This window comes from Falco punctatus (assembly GCF_963210335.1).
Source record: "Falco punctatus genome assembly, chromosome: 4".
NCBI classification, from domain to species: domain Eukaryota; kingdom Metazoa; phylum Chordata; class Aves; order Falconiformes; family Falconidae; genus Falco; species Falco punctatus.
Genome location: NC_137583.1, coordinates 41,080,832 through 41,106,207, shown reverse-complemented (window position 1 = coordinate 41,106,207; position 25,376 = coordinate 41,080,832). Strand labels below are relative to the sequence as shown.

General features: G+C 35.9%; 1 protein-coding gene across 35 annotated transcripts in view; it reads right to left on the bottom strand.

Annotated features, from left to right (window-relative positions):
• Positions 1-25,376, bottom strand: part of RBFOX1 (RNA binding fox-1 homolog 1) — a 1,334,594-nt gene that overhangs the window by 87,448 nt on the left and 1,221,770 nt on the right. For 33 of the 35 annotated variants that reach the window (XM_080382970.1, XM_080382948.1, XM_080382979.1 and 30 more), the window contains 5 exons: positions 18,635-18,778; positions 15,746-15,799; positions 10,167-10,259; positions 8,412-8,472; positions 2,862-2,915 (listed from right to left, as the gene is read on the bottom strand). In XM_080382970.1, coding sequence (XP_080239096.1) covers positions 2,862-2,915; positions 8,412-8,472; positions 10,167-10,259; positions 15,746-15,799; positions 18,635-18,778 — 406 coding nt within the window. The remainder of the gene's footprint in view (positions 1-2,861; positions 2,916-8,411; positions 8,473-10,166; positions 10,260-15,745; positions 15,800-18,634; positions 18,779-25,376) is intronic. The other 2 variants (XM_080382959.1, XM_080382966.1) reach the window with 2 other exon arrangements.

Sequence of the window (25,376 nt, the reverse complement as noted above, 5' to 3'; positions counted from 1 at the left end):
CTCCCTATTTGACTTTAATTGTCTGCTTCAAGTTGTCAGGACATAACTATATCTTCGATTTGCATTGCATTAGGGGATCTTTTCCTTTCTCTATTGATCTTGTCTTATGGAGTAATTTAACTCAATTCTAATTTTCTTTTGCATGCGGGGTGCTCTCTATCCAAGGAAGTGAGTTATGTGTATTCAAGTGGTGCATCTTATGAATCTTGTTAAGCTTTACCGCCTTATAGCCCGCACTGATGGAATATTTAATCACAGAAATGAGTTGGCAGATATGATGTACAATACGGTTAAGCCTTGCGGCATGTGTCTTCACCAGCAATTGAGAAACGGGTGAATTTGCCATTCATCAGTGCCATCCTGACAGCTTTGTATAACCTTCTGTTTTTTCATTTATTTATGAAGATTAAAGGTACTTTAAATCAACAATTCCTCTGCACATGTATCATCTTTATTTCAGAACTGGCCAAATTTTTCATCATTTATTAGAAGCTAAAGGAACTTCTTGCACTGACTGAAAGAGTTGGTACAATCTTAACATGGCAGTGTTGGTGACAATAATTAAACCAAGTAACTACAACTCTGACTGTCTTAAGAATCAGATTTATAATTTTATAATATTCAAAAATGCAGTTGCTTCTTCTTCAAATAAGGTGGCAGAGGGGAACCCAAAAGAAAAAATATGTTGCAATACTCTATTATGGCATGCAAGAACTGCATTGCTCTTTTACTGTTTCATTTTCTAACGGCTTTAAGAGACCTGCACAGAGCTCGCTCTCTTTTTTTTTATTTTTTTTTTTAAATTGCTTAAAAGGAAGTTTAAATGTCTGAGAAAAAAAAATTATCTTTCAGTCAGTATAGAAAATATGCATTTGATATAAATTCTGAAAAAAACCCAAAAACTAGAACTGCCTGCAAGTATAAACAGAAAAACATCTGAAATATGTGAAGTATCTTGACAGAACTTTCTGCATAGGTGTGGTGGAGTGCATGTCATAAGTCATAAAATTAAATTAATACTCTTCTAATGGTAATTAAAGATTCTCATTAAGAAGGGCAAACACCTCCCTTGTGTTGGCAATAAAAATGCACTTGGGACTTTAGGAGGTTATACAAAAAAATCAATAACCTGCCATTTTATAATTAAAAGACAAAATAAATGTTAGGGAAAAGTCCAGTAAATTAGGAAAATTACCTTCAGGAGAGATTGAAAATATTGATTTTAATTTACAAACTATGTGAACTCTTCATGCCCTACTTCATGAGACAATTATAAGTCAGATTGTTAATTCTGCATACGTATTAGAAAATTGATTACTGTACTATGGGAATATTATTATATTTGTCATTAACACAAAGTCATTTATATAAAATGACTAATAACTGACTTTCTAATTTATGCAGGTTCAGGGTTGGTTCACTAACTACTTAAACAAGATCAATGTTAAATTCCTGTTTTCAATGTAGGCATACATCAAAGAAGGAAATAAATTCTCCCTACACTAAATATTGCAATTTCATGAATGACAAGTTAGTATTTTTACTATACTGTGCCACTTTTACCCCAATTGGAACATTTTCATCTATCTTAGAAGATGGCACTGGATATATTATAGGTAGTTTTTAAAAAATAAATATCTGCTTGTAGCAGTAGTCCTATTTAACAATTTTTATCTCTTGAAGTCCCTTGAACTGACAAAAGATTTGCAGCTTTGTTTAGTGGTGGCATGGAGATTCCCCAGCTTATGTGGGCAACCCTTCCCGTGCTCAACCACCATCTGTGAGAACTGCTGCCCTAATACCTGTTCTTTACTTGCTGCAAAGAATGTATTCTGCATTTACCTTTTTATTCTCGATTACTATGTGTGTGACCATGGGTAAATATTATTGGTTTTTAAAATATAATTAGGTATTTGTATCCAGTGCATACACACAGAGACTACTGAAAAAATGATCCAAATGGAAAACTGAAAAACTCTCAGAGTTTCCCATGGAAGTCATGGCAGACTCATACGTGATTTTGGAACCTAAGAAAGGAAGGTAACTTTATTACCCATTAGAAATATTTGGGTTCAGAGGCATTATTTCTGTCTTAGATGTAAATTATTAGCTTTCAAAAACTGGCTGTTTTGGACTTGCCAGTGATGTTTATGGGCAGGATTCAAATTCCTCAGAAATCAATTGGGTTTTGGAGTACAACGACGTTTGTTTTCAATAGTGTTGCTAAAGCACATTTGGAAACTTGCTAGCCATGACTGACTTCCAGCAGAAAGACTGTATCTCATTAATTCCAAATTGTAACCAGGATCAGAATTCAGTCTTAGCAAAGACTCAAGTGATAGAATACAGTTCTAAAAATACAAAAGTTTTAAGAAATGGAATAACTAAATAAAAAATCTAAAGAAAAATGTAAAAAAAATTACGAACACAGATATTCTATACTTATGTGTGTCTATGTACACATATATACAAAAAGTATTTATCTATAGATAGATTCTTTTGTTATAGATAGGTTATTTCTCACTATGCTTAAATACTTCCTGGAGGAAAGTGACTGTACTGAAATATAAAATAAAAGAAGAAATAAAATATAAATAAAATCTCATGTAAGACTGGGATATTGCAGTACATTTCATGTTATGCTATCTACTTTCCAATAAAAAGGTATTTCATATCTTCTACATAAACTTCAGTATGCCCAGGTGACTTAAAATCTTGCATCACAAACTTAAATGACTTACAGTTAACATGAATCAAAACAAGAAACAAAATGTCACACCAAACACATAATCTGTACTTTTGCACATTTTAAAGAATACTAAAATAAAATATGGCATGGACAACTATGGATTAATCCTTACCTGCATAGAATTCTGGACTATAAACTGCACCAACAACTGGATTTAATTTCCAGCCTGCAGCAAACATAAAGACATAACAAAGTTAATATTACAATTGGTGATGATAATAATAATAATGATTTTTAAATTTTCTTTTATAAAGGTATACAGATAAAATGGCTTCTAAAGAGGTTATTTTAATAGAAAGTTTATAGGCATGTTAGATTTCTGATCTTTAATATCAGGCTCTGAAGTACAGAAGTAAGTAATGACACAAGGTATCCTCTGGACACGTAGTACTGGTGTGAATTATCAGGTGAATTACCTTGGCTGCAATGCAGAGCTGCCATGGACTTATTCCCTTAAGTTAGGGAACTAAGTCAGAACTAGTTCAGGCATCCCTGTATCATGCAGTACCAGACTAGATCAGTCCTTTCTCCTTGCTTTAACTCCCTGGTTACAAGCCAGAGAGGCCAGAACAGTTCATATTCTGGACAGAAATGTTTCTGATAAATTTGTGTTAGTGTAGGTTACAAGGCAATCAAATAATCTGGGCATTTTCATTCTAGTCTGGGAAAAACAAAAGCCTAGACACTGTGTGGAAATGTCTCTTGTGACACAAGATATTTGCACACTGTGGGATCCCAGGCAAATGCTGGAGACTTTTTTCGCTTTGCATTTGTACATGTAGCTGTCTGCACTGAAGCAGGACAGTGGCGGGCACGCTCCCACACGCCGGCAGGCCTGCGCTTGCAGCCGGTAAATGCTGTTAGCCTGTTGCTGTAAAGTAGCTGCCCTGTATGAAAATGCTGTGGTCACACTCTGCAAAGCTCTGAAGTGGTATGAATGCAGCCACTGCCTCCCTCTCAGATGATCACTGTCCTCCCACAGCTGGCATAAAACCAAAGCACAGAAGCAACAGATCTTCCGTATTGTGTGTTCTGGCCAAAATCCACCTGTGTCCTTGCACCCGACGTGGCATTTCCAGGTGTGCCCGGAGCACGCAGGCTTGCTGCAAGAGCAAAGCCTGTTCAAAGCATGTCATGCTACAGATGACAGTGCTAGAAGCAATTGAAGGGGAAGGGGTAAGAGAACAGCAGGAGAACACACTGGTGAACTCATTTGCCTTCTCAGCTGCGGTAAAGTGCCAATTACTGTGTTTTGCTCAACCATGGGTAGACCCACTCCCAGTTACCTCCAAACTCCACAGAACGCCCACACACACACACACTTTTTTTTTTTTTTTTTTAAGTGTTTGAACAATTATTTTAACTACTAGGAGTGATAAAATAGGGGTTTTCGAAAAGCACACTGGAATCAGGGGACTGGGAAGCACCATTTGTACGTGGGAACAAAGGAAAAATACCTGAGCAAAAGCATCTTGTAAACTCAAGAGCTATGGTACTTAAAATAGATCCTATATGCTGCTGGAAACAAAATACAATCAGGCACAACAAGGCTTTTCAAAATCAGAAGAGCCAAGATCAGAAGAATTTAAATGCAAACTATATTGAGGCTTGTTTCTGCCTTGGCCATATCACGTAATGCAAAAGAACAGCAGAAGATCATCAAACCATAATGCATGATCAAACTGAAAAAGTGTATCCCAAAATCTCAATAAACACACCAAAGAAAACTATTCCTACCTTTTTTTACTCTTAGTAAAATTTTACGTGACAGAAAATCATCCAAATTTTGAGACTTTCAGTAAAAAAAAAATCTAACTTTTTATTGTTTGGGAAATATTTAATATTTCAAATTCATTATCTCCTCAAAAGACCACTGATCAACACCATTCAAAATGAAAGCTGGGCTGAATTTCAGATCCGTCAGCTTTTGCTGTCAAAGAAGCTGACAGACAGCTCTCAGGTCTAAGTTACACTAACAGTGCCACAATTTTCCAAGAGAAAGAAAAAATCTTGGAAGACGCAGGCTGCTCTTCACAGCTGAAGGCCACTCTCGTACATCAGTTCCTTACCTCTCTCCCAGTGACGGCTGCCTCACCTAACTTTGTGAAGCTTATACAGGAAATTTCGTTCATTGTGAAAATAACAGTAATTAAATTTAACTTTCTCTTTGCCAGCTAGCAATGTGCTGGCCCGTAGCTGTGGGTTAATCAAGTGTGATACTAGTTGATGTATCCGAACAAGCAGCTGCCAGGTAACCCTATTTCGGCAGCTGGAGGAGGCAAAATCCCTGCAGTGGGTGTAAATTTGTGCATTTTTCTTACTGTTACAATACCACGCCCCTCCTCAAGTTTAAACTATAAAAGCTCAAACCTTAAAAACCAAACAAGGAAACCGAGACCCCCTTCGCCTTCCCCAAACCCCACCCTGTATGTACAGTCATCCAAAGAAATGCATGCTAAGCACGCTAAAGGGAAGAAAATAATCACACTGCACAGTGTAACAAGCTTTGGTAGGAAGTGGGGCACAGCGGTGCAGAGAGGATTATTTTCATTTCACAGGCCAGACAGGCATCCATGGCCGGAGGAACGCTTTGGCAGGAGAGGAGCCCTGCGACACCATTTGCTTTCTCCTGTTTGCACACAGAGGGGGGAGGGAAGGGGTGCAGGAGGGAATTTAACTGTGGTAATAGTCACTAGCTGTGATTTTGCATCTAAGTTTAGATCATCAGAAGCCTCAAATTCAAGGCACCGCAAGTATAAACTTTAAAACATATTTTTCCCTCTACTGATCTCTGTTTCATGTTCCTCACTCATTGCTGCGGTTCTCTGAATCTACTTGCTCATAATTCTTTATTCCATGCAACACCTGGATGAACGCCCTGAACTGCAATATGGGCATCAGAAGAAAGTATAAGTGTGAACGGGATAGGTTGGAACATCTAAAAATACCTCTGAAATATTTTTGCGAACAAGTAGAACTCCTGATACTGAATTTATTTGCAAAGAAAAGGCAGTTCTACCTCCAAAGCACATGAGGTGAGCCATCAAAATCATCCTGTCTGATAACAAACTTGCATAAAAAAGCTCTCCTAGCAACTGAGCATTTATTAACTGTTCATTTTGGGAATTGTTGACAGTCACAGGAAAGCGTACTTATTTCAAACACCACCTAGGACACAAAAGCAAGCCACTTATTTGAATGAAGCTGCATATATTTAAAAAAACAGTAGGTTTTTGTGCTTTAAAACCTACTGCCTTTTGCAATCATATTTACAACATGAGCCCTGTTATCAAACAACCACCAGTATTCAGGAATGAAAGACAAAACAGAGCGTATCTTATCTTTAAATTACAATAACTATTGGTGCCTGATGTTTTTACATAATACTATGCCCCAGCTACGGTTTGAATACCTGCCAATAACATGTCAGTCACCACATACTCTGAGAAATAAAGAGACATTAAAAAAAAAGTGGCTTTGAAGAGATAGGCACGCGCAAGCAAAATGTTTCTGGTTATCCATGTCAGAAGCATCTTGCAAATGTTAATATGGTTACAGAACATAGAAAAACTAGCCTTATGTCCTATTTAAAAGATTAGACCTTTACTTCAGAGAACAATAATCTTTAATAATCAGCTATAGCACTGGTTAATTCCTGACAAAATGATAAAGAACTAGAATCATACAATGTCAGGATGACTGATAATACAAGCACTGATTAAACTAAATGAAGCACCTTGCATGTCTACACTTCATTCCTTATCACTTGTAATGATTATGCAAGAAGAACACTGTTCTCCTTGTGTGTTTGCTTTAGTGGACCTCAGGCATTAAAAAAACCAAAACAAAACCCCACAGCACCAAACCAAAAAACCACAACTTGCATGAACTACAACCAGAGTTTGCCTTGGTTGATACCCTCAAAAAGTGTGTAAAAGAACATCCTACATGCAACACCTTGGATGTCTGGATTTACAAACATAAATATTATTTGTTCTGCACTGAACAAGGTATTTCGCGCTTTTGGTGAGATTTAGTCCAGAAAGACAAAACAGTGTAAGTGGGAACAACTTTACAGCAGCCTTTCATCTTCCTTGGTTTGGATATTAATAAATGATAATGTATGGCCTGCGTAATCCTGCAGCGCAGGACACAGAGGTTAACCTCCTCTAAAATCAGACCCCTAAAAATTTCACATCTCTGTTTCAAGCATTCCCTTCCTTCAGCACTGGATGTGTTGATATGCAATGTGTTATTTGCTAATTAACAGTTTGGAAGCCTTGGGATAATATGAATTAAAAATATACATCAAAATTTACAATAAAACTATTTTTAGCCTTTTGTCATTACAATAGAGCAGACAATGTTCATAGTATCACATGCGTATAGTTAATTTAGATCCTTTTTGCAAAAAAATCTTGTTATGTGATCCAGTCAAGCTTCATGTCTCTTTCGCTAGATTCAGCGAGATGTTTTAAAGCCAGTAAAAAAGGAGATTTTCCCATCTGGATCATTTGCCAAGTTCCACATCCACATACAAGACAAAGGAAGAAAACAATTTCTGAGAAAGCATGAGGAATTTCAGACTCTTCTCCAGATCATTCTAACTAGTTCAATTATCACATGTCAAACAAAAAAACATTACTATATTTTATTTTTACTGTGGTAGGAAAAAATTATGACTCTTTCATTAAAAAATAAAGCCACTGTTTGCCTAGGGTTTTAGTAAAACCTCCTTAATGATACCTCAGATACAGAAAATAAGATCCATTATTTCATTTCAACATGGAAGAACCTAAGCTACCTGTGGAAACCTTTACTGATGTACATGTAGATTTCACCTGCTTTCTACTGGATGGCAAAACCTCAATTAAATCAAAAAGGAAACAATTATAACTACGCAGTCTAGTAAAACTAGAAAATGTAATTGCAATTAACTTCAATTGATATATTATTGTTTGACATTGTTGAGTTTGGAACTTGTCAGAATTTTCTGAACTAGCGAATGCAAAGAACTCCAAGGAAACTACTGCCAAAGGAAACATTTTTATATACTTTATAACAATTTAGATTGGTATTAGAATGGATTTTTTTAGAAAGCTTGGAATTTAGATTTTTCCAGGAAAAAAACCCAAAACAACCTGGAAGCAGCACCCCTTACAGCTTGCCCTTTACTTCTAAGAATGTGTGGAAAGAAGAAACAGAAAATTATCTTTGACTAGATGTGTGTCTTGGTACCAAAAAGTATCTCATGCCTGACAGAGACATTATTCTTGCTGGTCTCCCTACCTCCATCATCCAAGCAAAACTGAATCCTCCGATTAGTTCATTCATTGCAACATTAACACTGCACAAAGCTAAAAGAGAATAATGCTCCCCTGTCAGGTATATTTTCCTGTACAAAGGCCACTGTGGTTAATCACGCAGATTCCAATCAGGCAATATGACGCATGCTATGCCCACACGGCTGTGAATTAGCTGAACTCTACGCAGCCGGAATTTACGCCCAGCCATATGATGTTTTAGGTCGCTGGACAGCACCTGAGCCCAAGGAGACACGTCCATGACACTCCGTGAGAAGATGAGCCCACCCGTTCCGCAGAAGCGTAAGGCTTCACATGCACCAACATTAAAACAACGCACCCAGATCTCATGCACTTACCATTCGTGTAAGGGTTGACGGTCTTTTTATTTGTCATTACACGTGCTGTTGCATTATTTACCTAAGCACATAGAACACCAGATTAGAAAGGGTTACAGAGAGAGTCCATGTTACTATTAAATGCATGCATTATTACTGCTATTAGTCATGTAAAAATAAAATGCAATTTAATTTATAGAAGGCAACAGGAGCATAACAAAATCATACTATTTATAATTACATTTACTTTCATAACCATTTTAACTTACAAATCATTTCAATAAAGCAACATCATATCATTTAAACTTTAATAAAAAGACATTAAAAGCAAATTAAAAGGTACTGCATAATTTAAGACTTAAGAGCATGCTTGTATTCCATGATAACACTGATACAATAAATACTCAAAACAGAAAAAAAGATCATATGAAGGAACATGCAGTGGAGTAGAAAGGAAAGAGACAAGGTACAAGGAAACAAAGAAAATGTCAAAAAAAGGGACAAACGAATTTTAGCAGTGTGCAACATAACCCTTTAGAAGAGAAGTACCATTGGAAAAGCAACATCTAGCATTCAACACTTGGAACAAGAGCCTTTTTCATTGCAAGAATTAACAAAATCATTCAAGCTTTAAAATCACAGCTAACAAAAGGATAAAAAGAGGGTGCATTATTTAACACAATATGGAGTTAACAATCTGAGTAAGATGTGCACGAAGTCATATCCTCAATCCAATCAGTGCCTCCCAGGCTTGCTTAAAACGTACACTCAATTACAGGCGTACCAATATAGAAAAAAATGTAGCATCAAGAAAACTTAATACAACAAGTCAAAAAAATTCACGTGGTATATCAGCGCTAAATACGTGAAACGGCAGATGGACTTCTCCACTTACCATTCAGCACCATCGCCAGCATGGGTATGTATACAGTTACCATGGTTACTGAGAGTTTGGTGAGGGCCCTAAGCGCTACCGTCGAAGGGGGAAAATGAAAAGGCAAAATATGCAACATCTTACTCAAAAGACGACAGCATTTTCAATTGGTATTTTTTTATTCTAACAAATACGACTGAGGCAGTATTGAAGGGGATCCAGTGGTATTAAAACACATTTTTGTTGTTTTTTTAATAGGTATGAATGGCTCAGGCCATCGAGCCAAAGTAGCCTGATAGTTTCATTAAAAATTAAATGCTAAAATTGCTCGGTCTCTAGTCTGGCTTTTTTTTTGATTGTTTTTTTTCTTGTACATCTTTTGGATGCTTCTTTCCCAATTTTAATTTTTTGAAAGCCACTGTGGATCCCACATCAACCCTGCAGGAAAAAAAAAAAAAAAAAAAAAGAAAAATAAAACAAACAAAAAAAACAAAAAAACCAACCTTTTGTTTGTTTTTGTTTTGTCTGTCACACTTTTTCTTTTTTTGTTGTTCTCAATTTTTTTTTCTTTTTTTTGTTGGCTGGTTTTTGGAATCTACTGCACCCATTGATTTACAAAACATCCAAAATAACTTCAAAATATTAAAGCTTTCATTTTTTTTTTAATTCTGTCATCCACCTTTCAGCAATCATGATAATAATAATAATAATTACAAAAGAAATAATAATAAAAAACCCAAGTAAGGCCAGATTCTCTCTCTTTATATATAAATATATATATAAACAATGGGAAGGGGAAAGGGGAGCACACAGAAGACACCAATGATGCATCTGAAACAACAAATGAGAGTGAAGCAGACATTTATAAAAAAGATGAAAAGGAAAATATTTTGAACATGCACCTCGATTTTACGGCCCTCTACCACGGTGCCGTGTAATTTCTCCCTCGCCCTGTCCGCATCAGCACTATTTTCGAAAGTTACGAAACCAAATCCCTGCATGCAGGAGGGAGAAGGGGGGAAAACAACATGCACATTATTATTTCAGTCAATGACCACTTGTTTGCTTATGTTCTCTTTCTTTAATTTAATATTTTCTTGTCCTTGCTTCATTTCTGTAACATGCAAATTAGAAAAATTATAATTGTATTGAGATGTGCAATAAATAAGCGACAAATGTGAACAAATTTTTCCTGTCATCAGTTAGATAATACCCTCTGAGAAATTCAAAGAATGATACCAAAAATACCTTTCTACATGTCACTACAGAGGAAAATAAATCTAACAATAAGAAAATGAAATTAAAATAAATTACAGTGTCTTCACATAGAAATAAATGAACTAATGAGAAAAGAAAATGAACCACATTTTAATGACATGCAGATATCTCAACAAAATAAAAAACATGTGCACAAAATTCAACACTGAATGTCAATATACTCTAAAACATTGCCTATTTAATCATGCTGTTGTGATCATAAGAAACATTGTTCCCATGCAACACTAGGGTAACTTAAACTTTTGTCAAACTATACAGCCTTTACTTATTTTTTTATAAAATAAAAAAGAAAAGAAAACCACCAACAAAACAAAAGTACTTTTAGAACAAAGTATAAACTTTCTTGTATTAACAGATCAAAGAAAATCACATGATGTGAATAGAAAAAGAAACTCTGATAAAGGAATAAAAATGCAAAAGTTTTGAATAAGGTTAAGTGGTTCATTTACTCTTTATGTATATTACTTCCCACATACAGAACATGCAAGTGGTAAAACTCCCAAAGCCCATGTTAGCGGGACAGGAGAATACTCAACAAGTCTGAAATTCTGCTTCTGACAAATGCTTTGCTTTATAATATTATGCTAAACAAACATTTTCAATCCTACTAAAACACTTTTTCTTGTGCTAAGTTAACTGATGTTTACAATGGCAAATATTTTTGAAAAAATCAGACATTGAAAACCACTTTAGAAACATACACCAACCCTTTGAATTAATTCTTACATGAGCACTACAATGCCTTTGCATGCTTTCCCAAAGTTATCCGAACAAATAAGCGTCTACATCCTTGGTGTTTCATAACAAGAAACATTTGCAGATTATATATGGCCACATTATAAATGGGCATTGCTGCACACGTTGCACGTCCTACTACAACCTCTTTCTTTACTGTTACTTTAGCTTGAACTAAAAGTTAAAGCTTTCCTCTGTTATGTTCTCAGCCATAAGCCATGCACCATGTCTCCTCATTCTCCAGTCCATTCCCTAAGTTTTCTGGCCAGAATTCACGCACTTACTCTCTGCAGTTCTACCTATTATGTACATACTGACTGACTTAAAAAAAAAAAAAAAAAAAAAAAAGAAGAAAAAAGAAAATATATTTATACATTCATTATATTATACAGAGGAGACCAAATATGAAGCTAAAGCAAAACTGACATCAAGCACTGAGAAAAACAATGGATATGAACTACAAACCTAATTAATCGCCAATCAATAAAAAAGTTAAGAGACTACCAGGATCATTATATGGGTTATTTGGGTTATTTTACCTACTTATTGAACACATTTATTTATGCCAGTTTACACCACAGAAGGTGCCATTTATACCCAGCAGCAGTTCATGCTCCATTCTCTTCAGCTTGAACACACGGGCTGTTGGTCCTTCCCCCCCATTTAAAGCCAAGCTGCAGAGGAGCCCAGAAGTGCTCTGTCAGCAGTTCCACGTCTAGCTGAAGCCATTCTCAAAACTCCTGATTCCACACATTTCCTCCACTCTACCCTCCCCACTTCCAGCCGAAAGCCACGACCTTGCCTGTCACAAAACACTGAGGATGTAACACACTTTTCCCCAAAGCACCAGAAGTGTTGAGAGAAAGTAAACCCCCCTCCTTAGCACTAATCCCTCTGTTTTAGATGCCTGCATAGGTTTTTCGTATACCTAAACCCACCCTCAACTTTAAACTTTTATTTCTTCAACTGCTTCCTCCCATCTTCTAAAACCTCTGTAAAAAAAAAGCTCATAATTTAAGATGCTTTTAAGTAAATTTCACAGTGGAAAACATCCCTGAACCCATCGATCCAAAGAGCCTAGCTCCATGCTATAGCACAAATCCCCCAGTTCTGCTTGTTCTCCCCTCTCCTCCTTGCTGAATGTCTGTCCCTCTGAATTCCGGACATTTGGTGGGAGTTGTTTAGTCAAAAGTTTGAATCAGTCTTCTTAGCTCTCAGCACTACCAGTTATTTTTTTTCAAACGACTAAAGGAAAAGATAAAAACCTAATTATATTAAAAAATTAGGAAAAGATATAAAGTGGAGCCACAAGCCAAGATAAGACAGAAACTTCAAAGATTCTGAAAAGAATACTCATTGTAATTTTTTCATTTCTTATGTTGTACTTATTCTCATAATTAACACTATTCCAATTAAGTTCTTATTATTTATGCAAATTTTTAATTTTACCTAGCTGACACAGAAACTCAATCACAGAACACAGATTCATCACACATTCAAATATCTACATAAACACATTAACATTAATTTTATACACAGCTGATTCAACAGCTACTTTAGCTTAGCGTGCTATGTATTGTATTAACTAGTAATGCAGATTTCTGCATTTTAGTTTTAAAGTCTGTCAAATGATTTAACAATAGCCAAGTTAGTATGTGAGCAGCTCTTATTTGAAGAAATATATATTAATATATATTATATATACTAACACCTATGCACACAAACAGATTTGTGAAAGTATATAGGTACTATATAGCTGTATAGCACATTCATTTACACCTGGGAAAAAACGGTACTTGTTGATGTTCCTGTATCTTTGCAGCCTTGCAGCTGCGTCCGAGACAAAAGCCACCTGTGGCTCCGTGGAGAGCTTCAGTGTTAAAACTGCAGAGTAGCATTACAATAGGCACAGTAACAGAAGCTCTATTCTAAATCTTCCTTCCATGGTGAGTGGGAAATGCAGAGAAAGGTAAGTTACCAGCAGTTCTTCATGTTACTTTAATCAACAGCTTCAAGATTGGCAAAGGTAAGCTTCACAGGTTGTAAGAAAGATCTATGCCAAAACAATACTGAAATTCTTGCAATTCTTATAAAGAGTTTCAAAAGTCAGCAGTGTTGCCATGCAATTCTTGCAAAGTTATCTTAATTATTATTATGCCCACAAACTAACAGAAATTTGCAGTAGCATGAAACTTGTATTATTTTAGGGTTTTTTTTAAGAGATCCCCTTCATCAAAATTATATTATACTTTACGGTGGCGCTCCAGCATTATGTTTTCTGAATAAGCAATTCCACTTTTCTCAACTATCATGGCATGAAAACAAGCTTACTTCTGTTGTTTTTACAGGAATATTTTAAAACATGAATTATTAGAATCAAAAGAAATAAAAACAGAAACAAACAAAAAAAAATAATCTAGCAATTCTTTTATGCCAAACTGCAGCTAGAAACAAATTTGAATTTTGATCCTGCAAACTTTTTTACCTGTACTCAGTTTGAGACCACTTAGTAGTCCTTTCAGTTTCAGTGGGTTTTTATGAAAACATAGATAAGCACTGCCAGGAATGGGACTTTAATCTGGTGCATCTTAAATCCTACAGAATGGACATGAAATGATCAGATTAAGGAAAAAAAAACCAAACTTTTTATTTAATTGAGAGAATCTAAGGGTACTTTTACAAATCAAAATACCTGAAATAACTCTAAACAAGATGAGAAGCAGCACACACAAGCAATGAGATGCATCACAGAGCTGCTTTGAGGATCTTCAGCAGCCTACTCAGAGCCAGCCTGGATGCACCAAACAGCACTAGGTAGTGTAGAAGTATCTACTAAGAACAGGGCTTAGAGTCTAACGCAAAGTGTGTAACTGAGGTAGCGATATTACAAGCCCACCTAGGAATACCTCTTCCTTGTGGAATCCTTTCTAGGAGCAGCTTGGGTTTAGCACAAGGTACTGGGATGTTTTCACTAGTGCGAGACCACTATTAAAAACCCACTCAGTTCAGAAATACCTCCTCACCCCATCCCCCAAATACTTTAAAAAAGCCTTATACTTATGCAGTCCAATGCAGATGTGGTGACTAGAAGTCCTACATGTGTAAGACTGAATGGCTAACCAAACGTGTAAACCACCACGACCACAATGTGTACTCAGTTCCGCTCCATCTTCAAAGGATGTCAAAGGTGGCAAATGTGGGAAGTCTTTTGGAATTTATAATGCTATGGAGCAGAGGCAGGTTCTGAACAGTCAACGTCTTTTGCAAACACTACTGAACAGGTACAATTTAATGACAATAAATTTCAGCCAGAGCAGGAGACTGTAAGCCACCAAATACCATACATTTTGGTTGTTTACTGAAAAACTGGTAAAAGTTCCAACTGGGTTTGGGCTAGCAGGGAAGAGTACTAATTAATGATTGTCAGAATAATTTTGGAATGTAAACTAGGAAATTTCAGCTATTCTAATAATAAAAAAAAAAAAAAAACCCACAACAAAACAACAGCTTTACATTTAGAATATAAATAATAACACATTAAAGGAACAATTAACCAAATTAAGATAGTCTGATGTAATACAGATTTATGATATAGGTGACTTTTTAAAAATGTCAGTATGTCTATAACAGGAAAAGAATTCTACCACTAATAATAAATCATATGTGAGAGTTAAAGGAAGACTGAAACATCGGTGGATAAACATGATACGGTGTCTGACATGACAGGAAAAGGAAAAAAATATCATGCATATGGCATCCACATAAACCCTTACAATGCAGCTGATACCATAGGTGAAGAAGACTGGGCTGCAATTTTGCACCAGGTAACGAAGCTAATGGCAGTCATAGGCATTCTATCTTGCTTTATTTCTTAAATATCAATAAACTGAAGTATGCATTTAAGGCAAAGTAATTTTCAGAAAAATATAGATGTTTGCAATACAGTAAGAATTCTTTTAATCAAATAAATGTTAAATGATTATTTTCAAAGGGTTGGTGTACTGAAGCTTTAACTAAAGAGGAAAACATCTGCACTTAGATAATCTGGAACAATCACATATTTTCTCAGTTAATTACTAAAGAGGATAGTTATTAGGTATCATTATCATCTTTCATTTCAATAGGGGAAAAAATACCTGTACTAATACAAACCTGCCTATAAATATCTGTAAGTATGGACTCATCTTATAAAATAAACAAGATAATTATCCTTCAAGAATAAAGACAGCAGAAATCAACATTCCCATAAAACGCATGACAGTTTGGAGTAGCTAAAATTACCCCCTTTAAAAGATATGAGTCCAATGATTTTCATGCTGCTTAGGAAACCAAATGACAGCTCCAAAGATGTTTTCACTAACATAGAATTTCAGATGTTATTTTTTACAGCAGTGCAGTTGTTTCCTTTTACTCACACAAATATTTTAAACAAATCTAAAAAATTCCATGAGTGAAATGAACTGCTTACCTTTGAGCCTCGCTCATTAAAAATAATTTCAACATCTAAGATTTTACCAAATTGCTGCAAAGAAATAGAAAAGTTACATGAAAATAAGATAACTTCAACAATTGTTTCGTATCTAATACAAATGTTTCTTTCAGAAAATGTGCACCACATAAAAAAAAAAAAAGTTAAAGAATATAAAGTCAAAGATAGCCAAGCACCAAATAACACACTGAAGAGAAGCCAGATCATTATTACAACTAAATCATACATATCATTACACTTTTCACTGTCATTCCACATATGCACTTATGAACCTTAACTTCAGTGAAACCACCTGACAAAGAGGGAATCATCTTTAAACTGTGATCACAGTGAAGTGAAAGTCCCAGTTTTCTTCTTTTATTTTATTTTGTCTTTGCACATAGCAGGTTACTTCCCTGTGATCCATCCAGTCCCATCTGCCAACACCATTTTTTCATACGTAATATGCTACTGGGCTACTTTGCTTGGAGTGTAATAAACTTCTCTAACAAGACAGAATGAATGGCTGCACGAGCATTGCCACCCTCTGGTCATCCTTCCCTCTGAAGACCCTTTGGTTCAGAAGATTTCTTGCAGTTGCTCTGCAGAATAGGTAAAGGTGTTTGGTTACTTCGGCTTTACAGGAACAAGCTTAAACCAGCTGGTAGTTTTGTTGCTGGCTTCAAGGAAGTGAGGATTTCCCTCCACCCTTGCTGAGAAGGGATGACCATTACTCCCTAAGAAACTCTTGTCTCACTAGAGTATACTCTGGAAAATTATAATGGATATTGAGTTGTTGGGGATTTTTCCCTGCTCAGAATGGCACTTTTAGTATAATATTAGTAGTAACTGCTATTAGCCTCAACCTTAGAACTGCTCTCACAATCATCTAGGCATTGCTCACACACACAAAACGTGGCCACTTTGCTATCCCAAAGAAAAAGACTCCATTGGACTTCTCTTAGTAGACTGAGAATAAATGTTTGACTTGGGCAGTATTTAGTTAGAACGCTTTCTGATATGACACATTTCGTGATGTGACACTGTAACGTATCAGGGGCTCGCTTCTGTTATTTCGTGTGTCATTAACATGCAGGATGGATCACTGTTAACACTGATAAATGACACAATGTATTAAATAAAAAGGCAGAAATTAAAACAGGCAAATGAAGAGTAATCTAGCAAAAATCCAAGGAACTGCAGAAATGAGCCTGTACTCCAGTCTTTTAGGATATAATAAACCATTACAGGCCAGAAAGGGCAGTATTCCTTTTCTAGCTTATTGAAGTGTTTCAACTTGGTTATGAAAAATCCACCATCAATTCTTATCCCTTGGTTTATTTTTTGTTCTTGCATTCACGACCTACTTAATATTTTCACTGCAACTTTAGCCTATAAGCACACATTGACTTAATGTTTAAACAATCCTCCCGTGCTGTATTTATGTGCATGTAAAAAGTTCCTCTGCTGTATGTATAACACAGACATGATGCAGTATTACCATACTTCATATTTCAACACACATTTGCAAAAATTTAATTTTTCTACCAACTCAGAAGCTAAACGTTTACTGTTACCAAGTCACTCTAAAGCAGGAAAACTCTAGCCATTCTCCAGCATTAGTCTTCTGAGACCTAAGACTTAGAAATACTGAAATTTAGGCTTTATTCACCTATAAATTACTACAATACCTGAAATAAGAGAGATCCTTTCATTTAAGGTACTTTCATTTCAAATAAAATCCATCTATTTTAGGTGGGTTTTAAAATTTAAATAAATCTTCATGTTTTTCTTTAGGTGGTTAATTATTATGCTTTCTGCTATTTTGCTGTCGAGCCGTTAGGTGTACTTAGGGGAGGTTACTTATAACAACTCAGATACAACATAACAGTCACTCATTTTCCAATACTACACCAGCACTCTTTTTCCAGTGACTGTTTCCTTCATTGCATAGAAATAAATACTGCAAACCACAATGGCTTATCTCACATGCAAAGACATTAGAAGAACTTAAAAATCTGAAGCGAACATGAAAGCTGGAAAGAAGTATAGAGCCATGAAATACTTGGTGCTGCATTGTGTAACAAACTGTAACGCAGAAGAGAATTAAGTTTTCATGAGTCAGAAATAAGAAAGCAAGGGTAACAAAACTAGTTAAGAGTACTAACTAGGAAAAGCTGGGTTCTAACAGCTGATCAACTACTATTTCTAGCTTTTGTTTAGTGACACTTTAAGACAAACGTATTCTTGGAGCAGGGAAAAGACACCTCGTCTAACTTCTAACAGTTATCAGCCTAGAACTGATGGCACATACGTGTGAAATACAGCCAATGCACTTGAAGGTAGCTCAAATGGCCTGGGTAAAAGCAAAAATGATGAGACAGAAAAATACTGGCAAAAACTTTAGAAGCTTGCAGACCTACAATACCTGTGGGGATGGGTGAGGATTCCTACTCCTGGGCTTCCTGATTAGATTCAGCCCATGTCTTACTTCTATAGATTTGGGTTCCCTGCTCATGAGGTCAAGTATTGATGATTTTACATCACGCTGTCCAAAATCAATAAACACAGATCTAGAAATCCAGAAGTGTACAGCAGGAATATATATGCATTCAATATTTTAAGCCAATGTAGCTTTTTTGGAATGTAATACAAAACACAATACACAGAATACACCCAGCTGTATCACATACAGTGGAATCAGTAGAATTTCTTTTCCCAGTTGTGGCTGGAAAATCAGATGTTTGGTTAGAAATAAATGAAAACAGAATCTTTACTGAAAATGGTTAAACAGCCTAAATCACAATACTGCTCTCATGGTTGCCTATAATATAAAAAACCTATTGCACTGCAAATATGAAAAAGCATAAATAAAGTGTGAGTACTTACTCCAAACATTTGTCTAAGATCTGGATCCCGGAATCTGAATGGTATATTTGAGACGTGAAGCCGTTTTGGCTGCGATTTGTTTTCTGTATTTTCAGAAGATTGTGTCTGTTGCTGGCCATCGGTCTGTGCTGCATCATCTGTCTGCTAAAAGGGTAAAGCAAAATAAAGCACATTGTAAGTATTTCTGCCATTTTCAATATAAAGTGGTGGGCTTCAATTCTCAGAAAAATGACTAAAAAGGAGGTCAAACTGTGCAAAGGTACTGAAGAACACCAGAAGTTGAAATACATGAAAATCAAACCAAATTCTGTATCTGTCTCAACTATATACATTTTCAGTGATATTTGTAAAATGTATTTGGAATAAACTGGAGAATAGGAAGATTATTGTTTGTTGATTTGCTTAGTTATTTTTAAATAATGAATAAATATGCCTCCCTATATTGTAAAATTGTTGAAACCTCTTTAACTGCATCAGTGTTTGCCAATGGAAGAAACTGAATCTCCATGTCCAAACAGCAGCCTACTTGCAGAAGCAAGCTATACACCTTCGAACAGGATTAGTACTTTCATTTAGAGGCCACTGGGACTTCTACACAGGAGGCAGGTAACACATCACATCCTAGCTGCCATTTCATAAGCAGTGCTGATGGGCACTGGAGGGTCATTTTGTCTAGATAAATGGTCACCATTATGGAAAAGGCCTTGAGTTGTGAAAGGGAACAGAAGTATAATCAGCAGTGAAGGTTGTTCGACTTAAAGTGAGACCCAGAAACAAAGTTTCACATATTTTCTTTCTCACCAAAATTAAGATCATAGCATGGTATTTCTTACAGGGACATTGTTCTCTAGTTTTAAAATGATAATTTATAATTGAAGGACATCACTTTGTATTACGATGTGACAAACAAGCAGAATCATAAACCCATTGAGAGATTAGGAAAAAAAATAATGTCCTTCATCCCAAAAGCAAAAGTAACCAATGCTGGTCTTTCAGTATATTATAGCAATTTCTTATCTGTGCTCTTTATTTACATCATACAGTGCCTAAATAATCACTGTGTGCACAGCACACATTCACTAGAAAAAGATTTTGCATAGGTATGTAAAACCAGCATAGCAGCTGGGGGTTTTGGTGGGGTTTGTTTTGATTTGGTTTAGGGTTTTTTTGCACTGGTAGAAGGGATTTGCCAGAAAACAGGAAAGAAAATAGTTGAATAAAATAACAAGGACCATCTTATAACTGTTACTCTATTTTCTCTGCCCTTCCTCTTCCTTCCCACCATATTAATCTCCCAAGCATTCCTTTTTCTCGTGTTCTAATGTTACAGTTCAGCTTGTCTTTCTGAATTTTTTCATTTAAAAAAAAAAAATGAGGAAGTCTGCCATTTCCTGCTAGTATCACATTTCTTTTAAGAGACAATAGTTTAAGCAGAATAAAACTGGTTAAAAAAAATAAACCTTACCACCCAGTTTCAATACCAATAAGGCTGTTAAGAAGGAAGCAAAACAACTCAAACTAAATACATCATTTACATCAGAGAAAACTACATAAAAATTTCACTCTAGCAAGTTATATTCAACATCATCTTCCCCAGTAAATTCAAATTCAAAGTACAAACATGTAAAATTTCCCGCACTGCCCGTACTTTTGGGCTAAGAACACTTTACAGAGAGAGGTCCTTACATTTCTGCAGAAGCATCAGTTCATTGGTGGTGTCTGCATTTCATGGGATACGCTGATGCTCATACACAACTACAAACTTCTGTGTGCACTAACAAATGATTTCAGGTGTTCCAAACAAACAGGGAACAACTCAAGTGTAAAACTAAAACTGAGTCACTGCCACTGCAGTGACAATATTCATCTGCTACTCCCTAAACTCATGGCAAGGGTCCCACAAACTAAATAGTTCATCTTTACAAATTTCTAGCAATTTAAATACTAAACAGGGTATATAGCTGATAAAAGACAAAGCCGCATTCCATGCTATCTCTTGCTATCTAAAACCAACTCAGAACTTCAAAATTTAGATTTTAGGCAACTGTTCCATCCATAGACACCACAGAGATTACCTTCTAACTTCAGGCTTTAGAAGGAGAGGACTATGAAGGAGATACAGTGTATGAGAGCGGGTGGGGGATCAGGGGCTGGCAACTCTCGAAATACAACACTCTGGAAGAATTTAAGGTCAATTAGATTAATCTGAAAAGAATTAGAGAATTCTGAAGGTGCTGTTTAGCTTCAGGAACAAAGGGTGCCCCAGGAAGAAATTATATAATCAGTTTACTGTATAAATGCAAATTGGAAAAAGTAATTTCTGTTCATTCTATTAATATAAATGATGAGAAACAAAGAGTAGGAAGGTTGAACTGTGCACTATTAGCATACCAAAACATCAGGAACAACTTCTGTACCAAGAAGCTGAACAGAAACATTGCTAACAAAAAGCCAGTGAGATTTCTGAAGATGATGCTAAAATGAAGGAGCTACAAATTATGGGTGAAGTGGGTCCATCCAGGTACTGCTATTTTCTGGGCATTTATTTTTTATTTTGTAAATTTAAAGCTTCTGTGAATAAATTGGTAGTTTCAACAAAGAATGCCTCAGAGTTTTGGCTGTGAGGACTGAAAACCAGAAACTTCAGAAAGTCACTATCGTCGAAGATTCACACCTGCAAATGCCCTTAAAGAAGTCTGTGGCAGAATTAACACAACTAAACCATTTTAAATGTATTAAAAGGCTTGACAATATAACAGTTGCTTTACAAAGTGTATTATCCAGAAATCTACGGAAATGCATAGGAGATCTGGAGAAGGGTAAGTGCAAACTGAAATTGGTATGTGGAGCTTACACAAATTTCCAAGTAACACCAAGGAGGTAAAATACACATAGGACAGAAGACAGGCTGGATTTTGCAAAATCCCAGGAAGGAAAGTTTCAAAGCCCTGTGGACTCAAAGAGCTAGAATGCAATTTACCTTACACATACATAATACATTTCAAGAGAATATTTTCATTGCTAGAGGATCTAAAGACTGGTTTGATATTTCTTTAAAAATTAATTGAAGTCGGTGTAGGACATTAGCCTGGCTACATCCCTGCAGTCTTGTATGCAATCAGTGCAAGTCCTGATCTGTTATGGGTTTGGTCTCTTTCAATACCCTCTCTTGACTCAATCAAGCAAAATAGTATGCTTTATGCAAAAGAAATAAATAAACAACCCCCTTAAGCCTTATTATTAAATAGAAATTACATAAAAGGGACTACAGTCTGTGTGTGTTTTCACATATGACCTAATTGTTTTGAGTACAAAGCTGTATCAGTTAACTTCATGTATCAAAAGTTCATGATTTTAACTTTGTGAAGAGATCAGAATTCATAAACCACCTATTCAACACATTTTACCACTGGATCTATCTGCTACCTGGTCGTCCCACCTTTTCCTTATGCATGTACTGGTTTTTTTCCCACAGAAGTTGGCAATGTAAATTCACATACAACTTGTAATCCATTATAATCTTGTTTATGGAACTGCTTTTTAACCAGTGATTTTTCATGCTGTATTTGTGTAGTTTATTATTGCTATGTAAACATCTTGCATTTGATGTTTTTGAATACCCTTATTTCTCCAGACAATACCTACAATTTATCAAGATTACTTTGAATTCTAATCCTGTCCTGCCATGTACTTGCGGTCCTTCCCAGCTTGGTACTGTTGCAAATTTAGTAAGTATACACTGTATACCATCACTCAGATAATTAATGAAAGTACTGAGAAAACACTGAGTCACCACAAATCCCTGCAGAACTCCTTTTAATAAATCTCATTTTGATAGCGAGCTGCTACTTAAACACAGTTTCCCATTTTTTACCCCGCCTTATTGTAGTTGCACGTTTACTGTATTTCCCAGCTTGCTTAAAAGCATGTCTTGTGTGAAAGTGCAAAAGCCTTACAAAAAGAAAAATGTAACATTCAGTACTTCTCCTTTGTCCACAAGGCCACTGCAGAAGTAAAAGAATGTATCTTTTTGACACATCCATGCTGATGGTTATTCTTCTTGTACTTCCAGGTGTTAAAACCAGCAGTGCATGCACACTTACCTCTTCCAGTATTTTCGCAGGACAAACTCTGACGCCAGCACACCCCTTTAGCCTGTATCACCAAAACCTCTCTCCCGCCTCTTTAAAAACCAGCATTGTGTCTGCTCTACTCCAGTTCGCCAGTACCTCTACTCATTCTCCACAAAGTAACAGACACTAATGGCTCCAAAATATTATCAGTTTAAATACCTTGAAATGGAGCTAAGTAGAAACAGCTAACTGAAAAAGCCAAACCGAACCAAAAAAGCACCACACCTAACTTACTTGAATATTCTTTAATTCGTTTATTCCCTCTTTGAGACTGACAGCTTTTTCTGACAGTTGGGAAATCACTGTAATAATCACCTGGCTGAGGCTGACTTCACAGTGAGGGACCATGCAAAGAGGAAAGGCTCTTTACCCTTCTTCCCAAGGCTGCATTTCATAGTCATGCTCAAAGATTCTCTCCAGCTTGGCATTAACTCTATGTTTCTCCACTCCAGCTTGAATTGGCTCCAGAAGAACCTCGCTCCTGGCTACCCCCTGTACAGGCAGTCGCAGAACTGTCACCAGCACATTCCAGTAGCAAATCTCAATTGACAGTCAGGCTGCAGGAAGCACTAAATCACCTGAAATCCCTATTATTCACGAGTGCAGTACTGTACCTCCAGTTGCCTACTAAAGAGCACATCCATTGAATTTTACCAGCTGGGTGTCTATGATAATTTTCAGAACAAAGAGGTCTTTTTTCCTCTAATAGTTATCCAGAGGCTTTTAAGGGTCTCTCTCCTTCTACAATTGTGACCTTGAACAAGGCACCCCCTTAAATTACAAGGGAACAATTCCTTTCTTGTCTGCCCTTCCTAATCAAGATTTACGACTATTTTCAACAGCATATAGCTTTTGCAGGTATGAATTTTCAATAAAGTTTTGATTTTTGCTTTTTAAGGGCATTTTATGCCCTTCTATAGTGACATAATTGGTTACAACTGCATCACATGAGTACGCTGTGGCCCAGGGTGTGTGGACATAGTACAATATTTATTACAAGGCATCAATAAATACCCCAAAATAGACTGCTTTCATTTACAAAGCCTGATGTACGGAATTTCTGTGATACTGTGAAGTTCCTAAACATTTCTAGAACACTATATCATGCTTTATAACTGTTAAAGCTATTTAAAAAAATCCAGTGTAATTTTTTTTCAAATAACTTTAAATAGTTCAATATTTACACTTATAATAAACGGTTCAAATAACTTTAAAAGAAGCAGTCTTTATTAACAGGTAAACCAAGAAGTAAAGCTACAAAAGCACTGGTAGAACAGACCCTTAGTGCTATAAGAAATCAATGGTAACGGCAGGTTCTCAGCACCCTTGAAAATTACTACAGATTGGCTTTTTTCCTATGCATGTCAGTCAGCACTGTATCAGGTTAGTTTGTAGCTCTGAGGTTTAAGATGTCATTTGTCATCTTCACTGAAAGGTCATTTCCACTGATTTGCTGCATGACTTTTTTTCTGGTTCCACTGAGAATGTATTTCTAATTTAAAAAACCTAATAAACAGTTACATATTTAGCAGATTATTGATGAGTATTGCCCAGAGGGAACCACAGGATGAAAACTCCGGCATCCCATTGACTATAAAATAACAGACAGTGCTACAAAATCTTATTTATGTAAAAAACATTTGCTATGGATATTTATTAATACACAATTGCACACAATTGCAAGTTTCCAGCACCATTTCATGTCATAAATGTTAAAATAAGTTGCTGAAACTTGAATCCTTTAACGACTGTTTATTGCATTTGCAGGCACTTCATACAGAATCGAGATGCTCAATTTTCCCTAGTAATTTCTAACTCAATCGATATATGTACGCTAAACAAGTTTAATCTTGATGAAATTTAATTTAGGTATGGACAACATTCAGAGAAAATCATGTGAGGCATGTCTACATCTCTACCCAGAAATATGTCTTTGTATGTCAATTTTAATTTATCATTTCAGAGAATAATTTTTCCTCTCTATCTTAAGACCCTATGTCAAGCTATTACTATTCTTTGGTAGTTCTCTTTATAGTTTGCTTTTCTCTTGACCTTTGCCCAATCTTATTCAATACGTAGATATCTCCATTTTAATAAAAATTAATTTTTGTGTTGTTATCTCATAAATATTGAAGAGAAACTATTTAACAGAAAAATCGATGATATATATCTAACCCCTCAGAGAAACAAACATCATGAAACCAACTCCTTAAGCTAGCCATTTTAAATTAAATAGATATGCTCAAAATATTGCCTAAGTATAGAATCACATTAATATTTATCACCGAAATTATCAAATCAGCTACCACAAGCGTGTGGAGGTGTAAATGATAATAACAAAGATTTAAAGAAAACTAATACTAAAATGAGACGCCCTTGTATATGTTGTTCCATTACAATATCTGAAGTCATTCTCTGCCAGTTTGAAATATACTGAGGAAAAAGTGACCCAAAATAAAAGCCTTCACTAGTCTGATTCAGAAAACATTGTTAATGACGCTAATGAAAGTTACATCTGACATAAAACTTTCCTTTGAGTCTCAGCCATCTTCAATATTTACACATACTTGCTCTTCTCTCTCTCTCTCTCGGTAAATCAGCACCTAGGG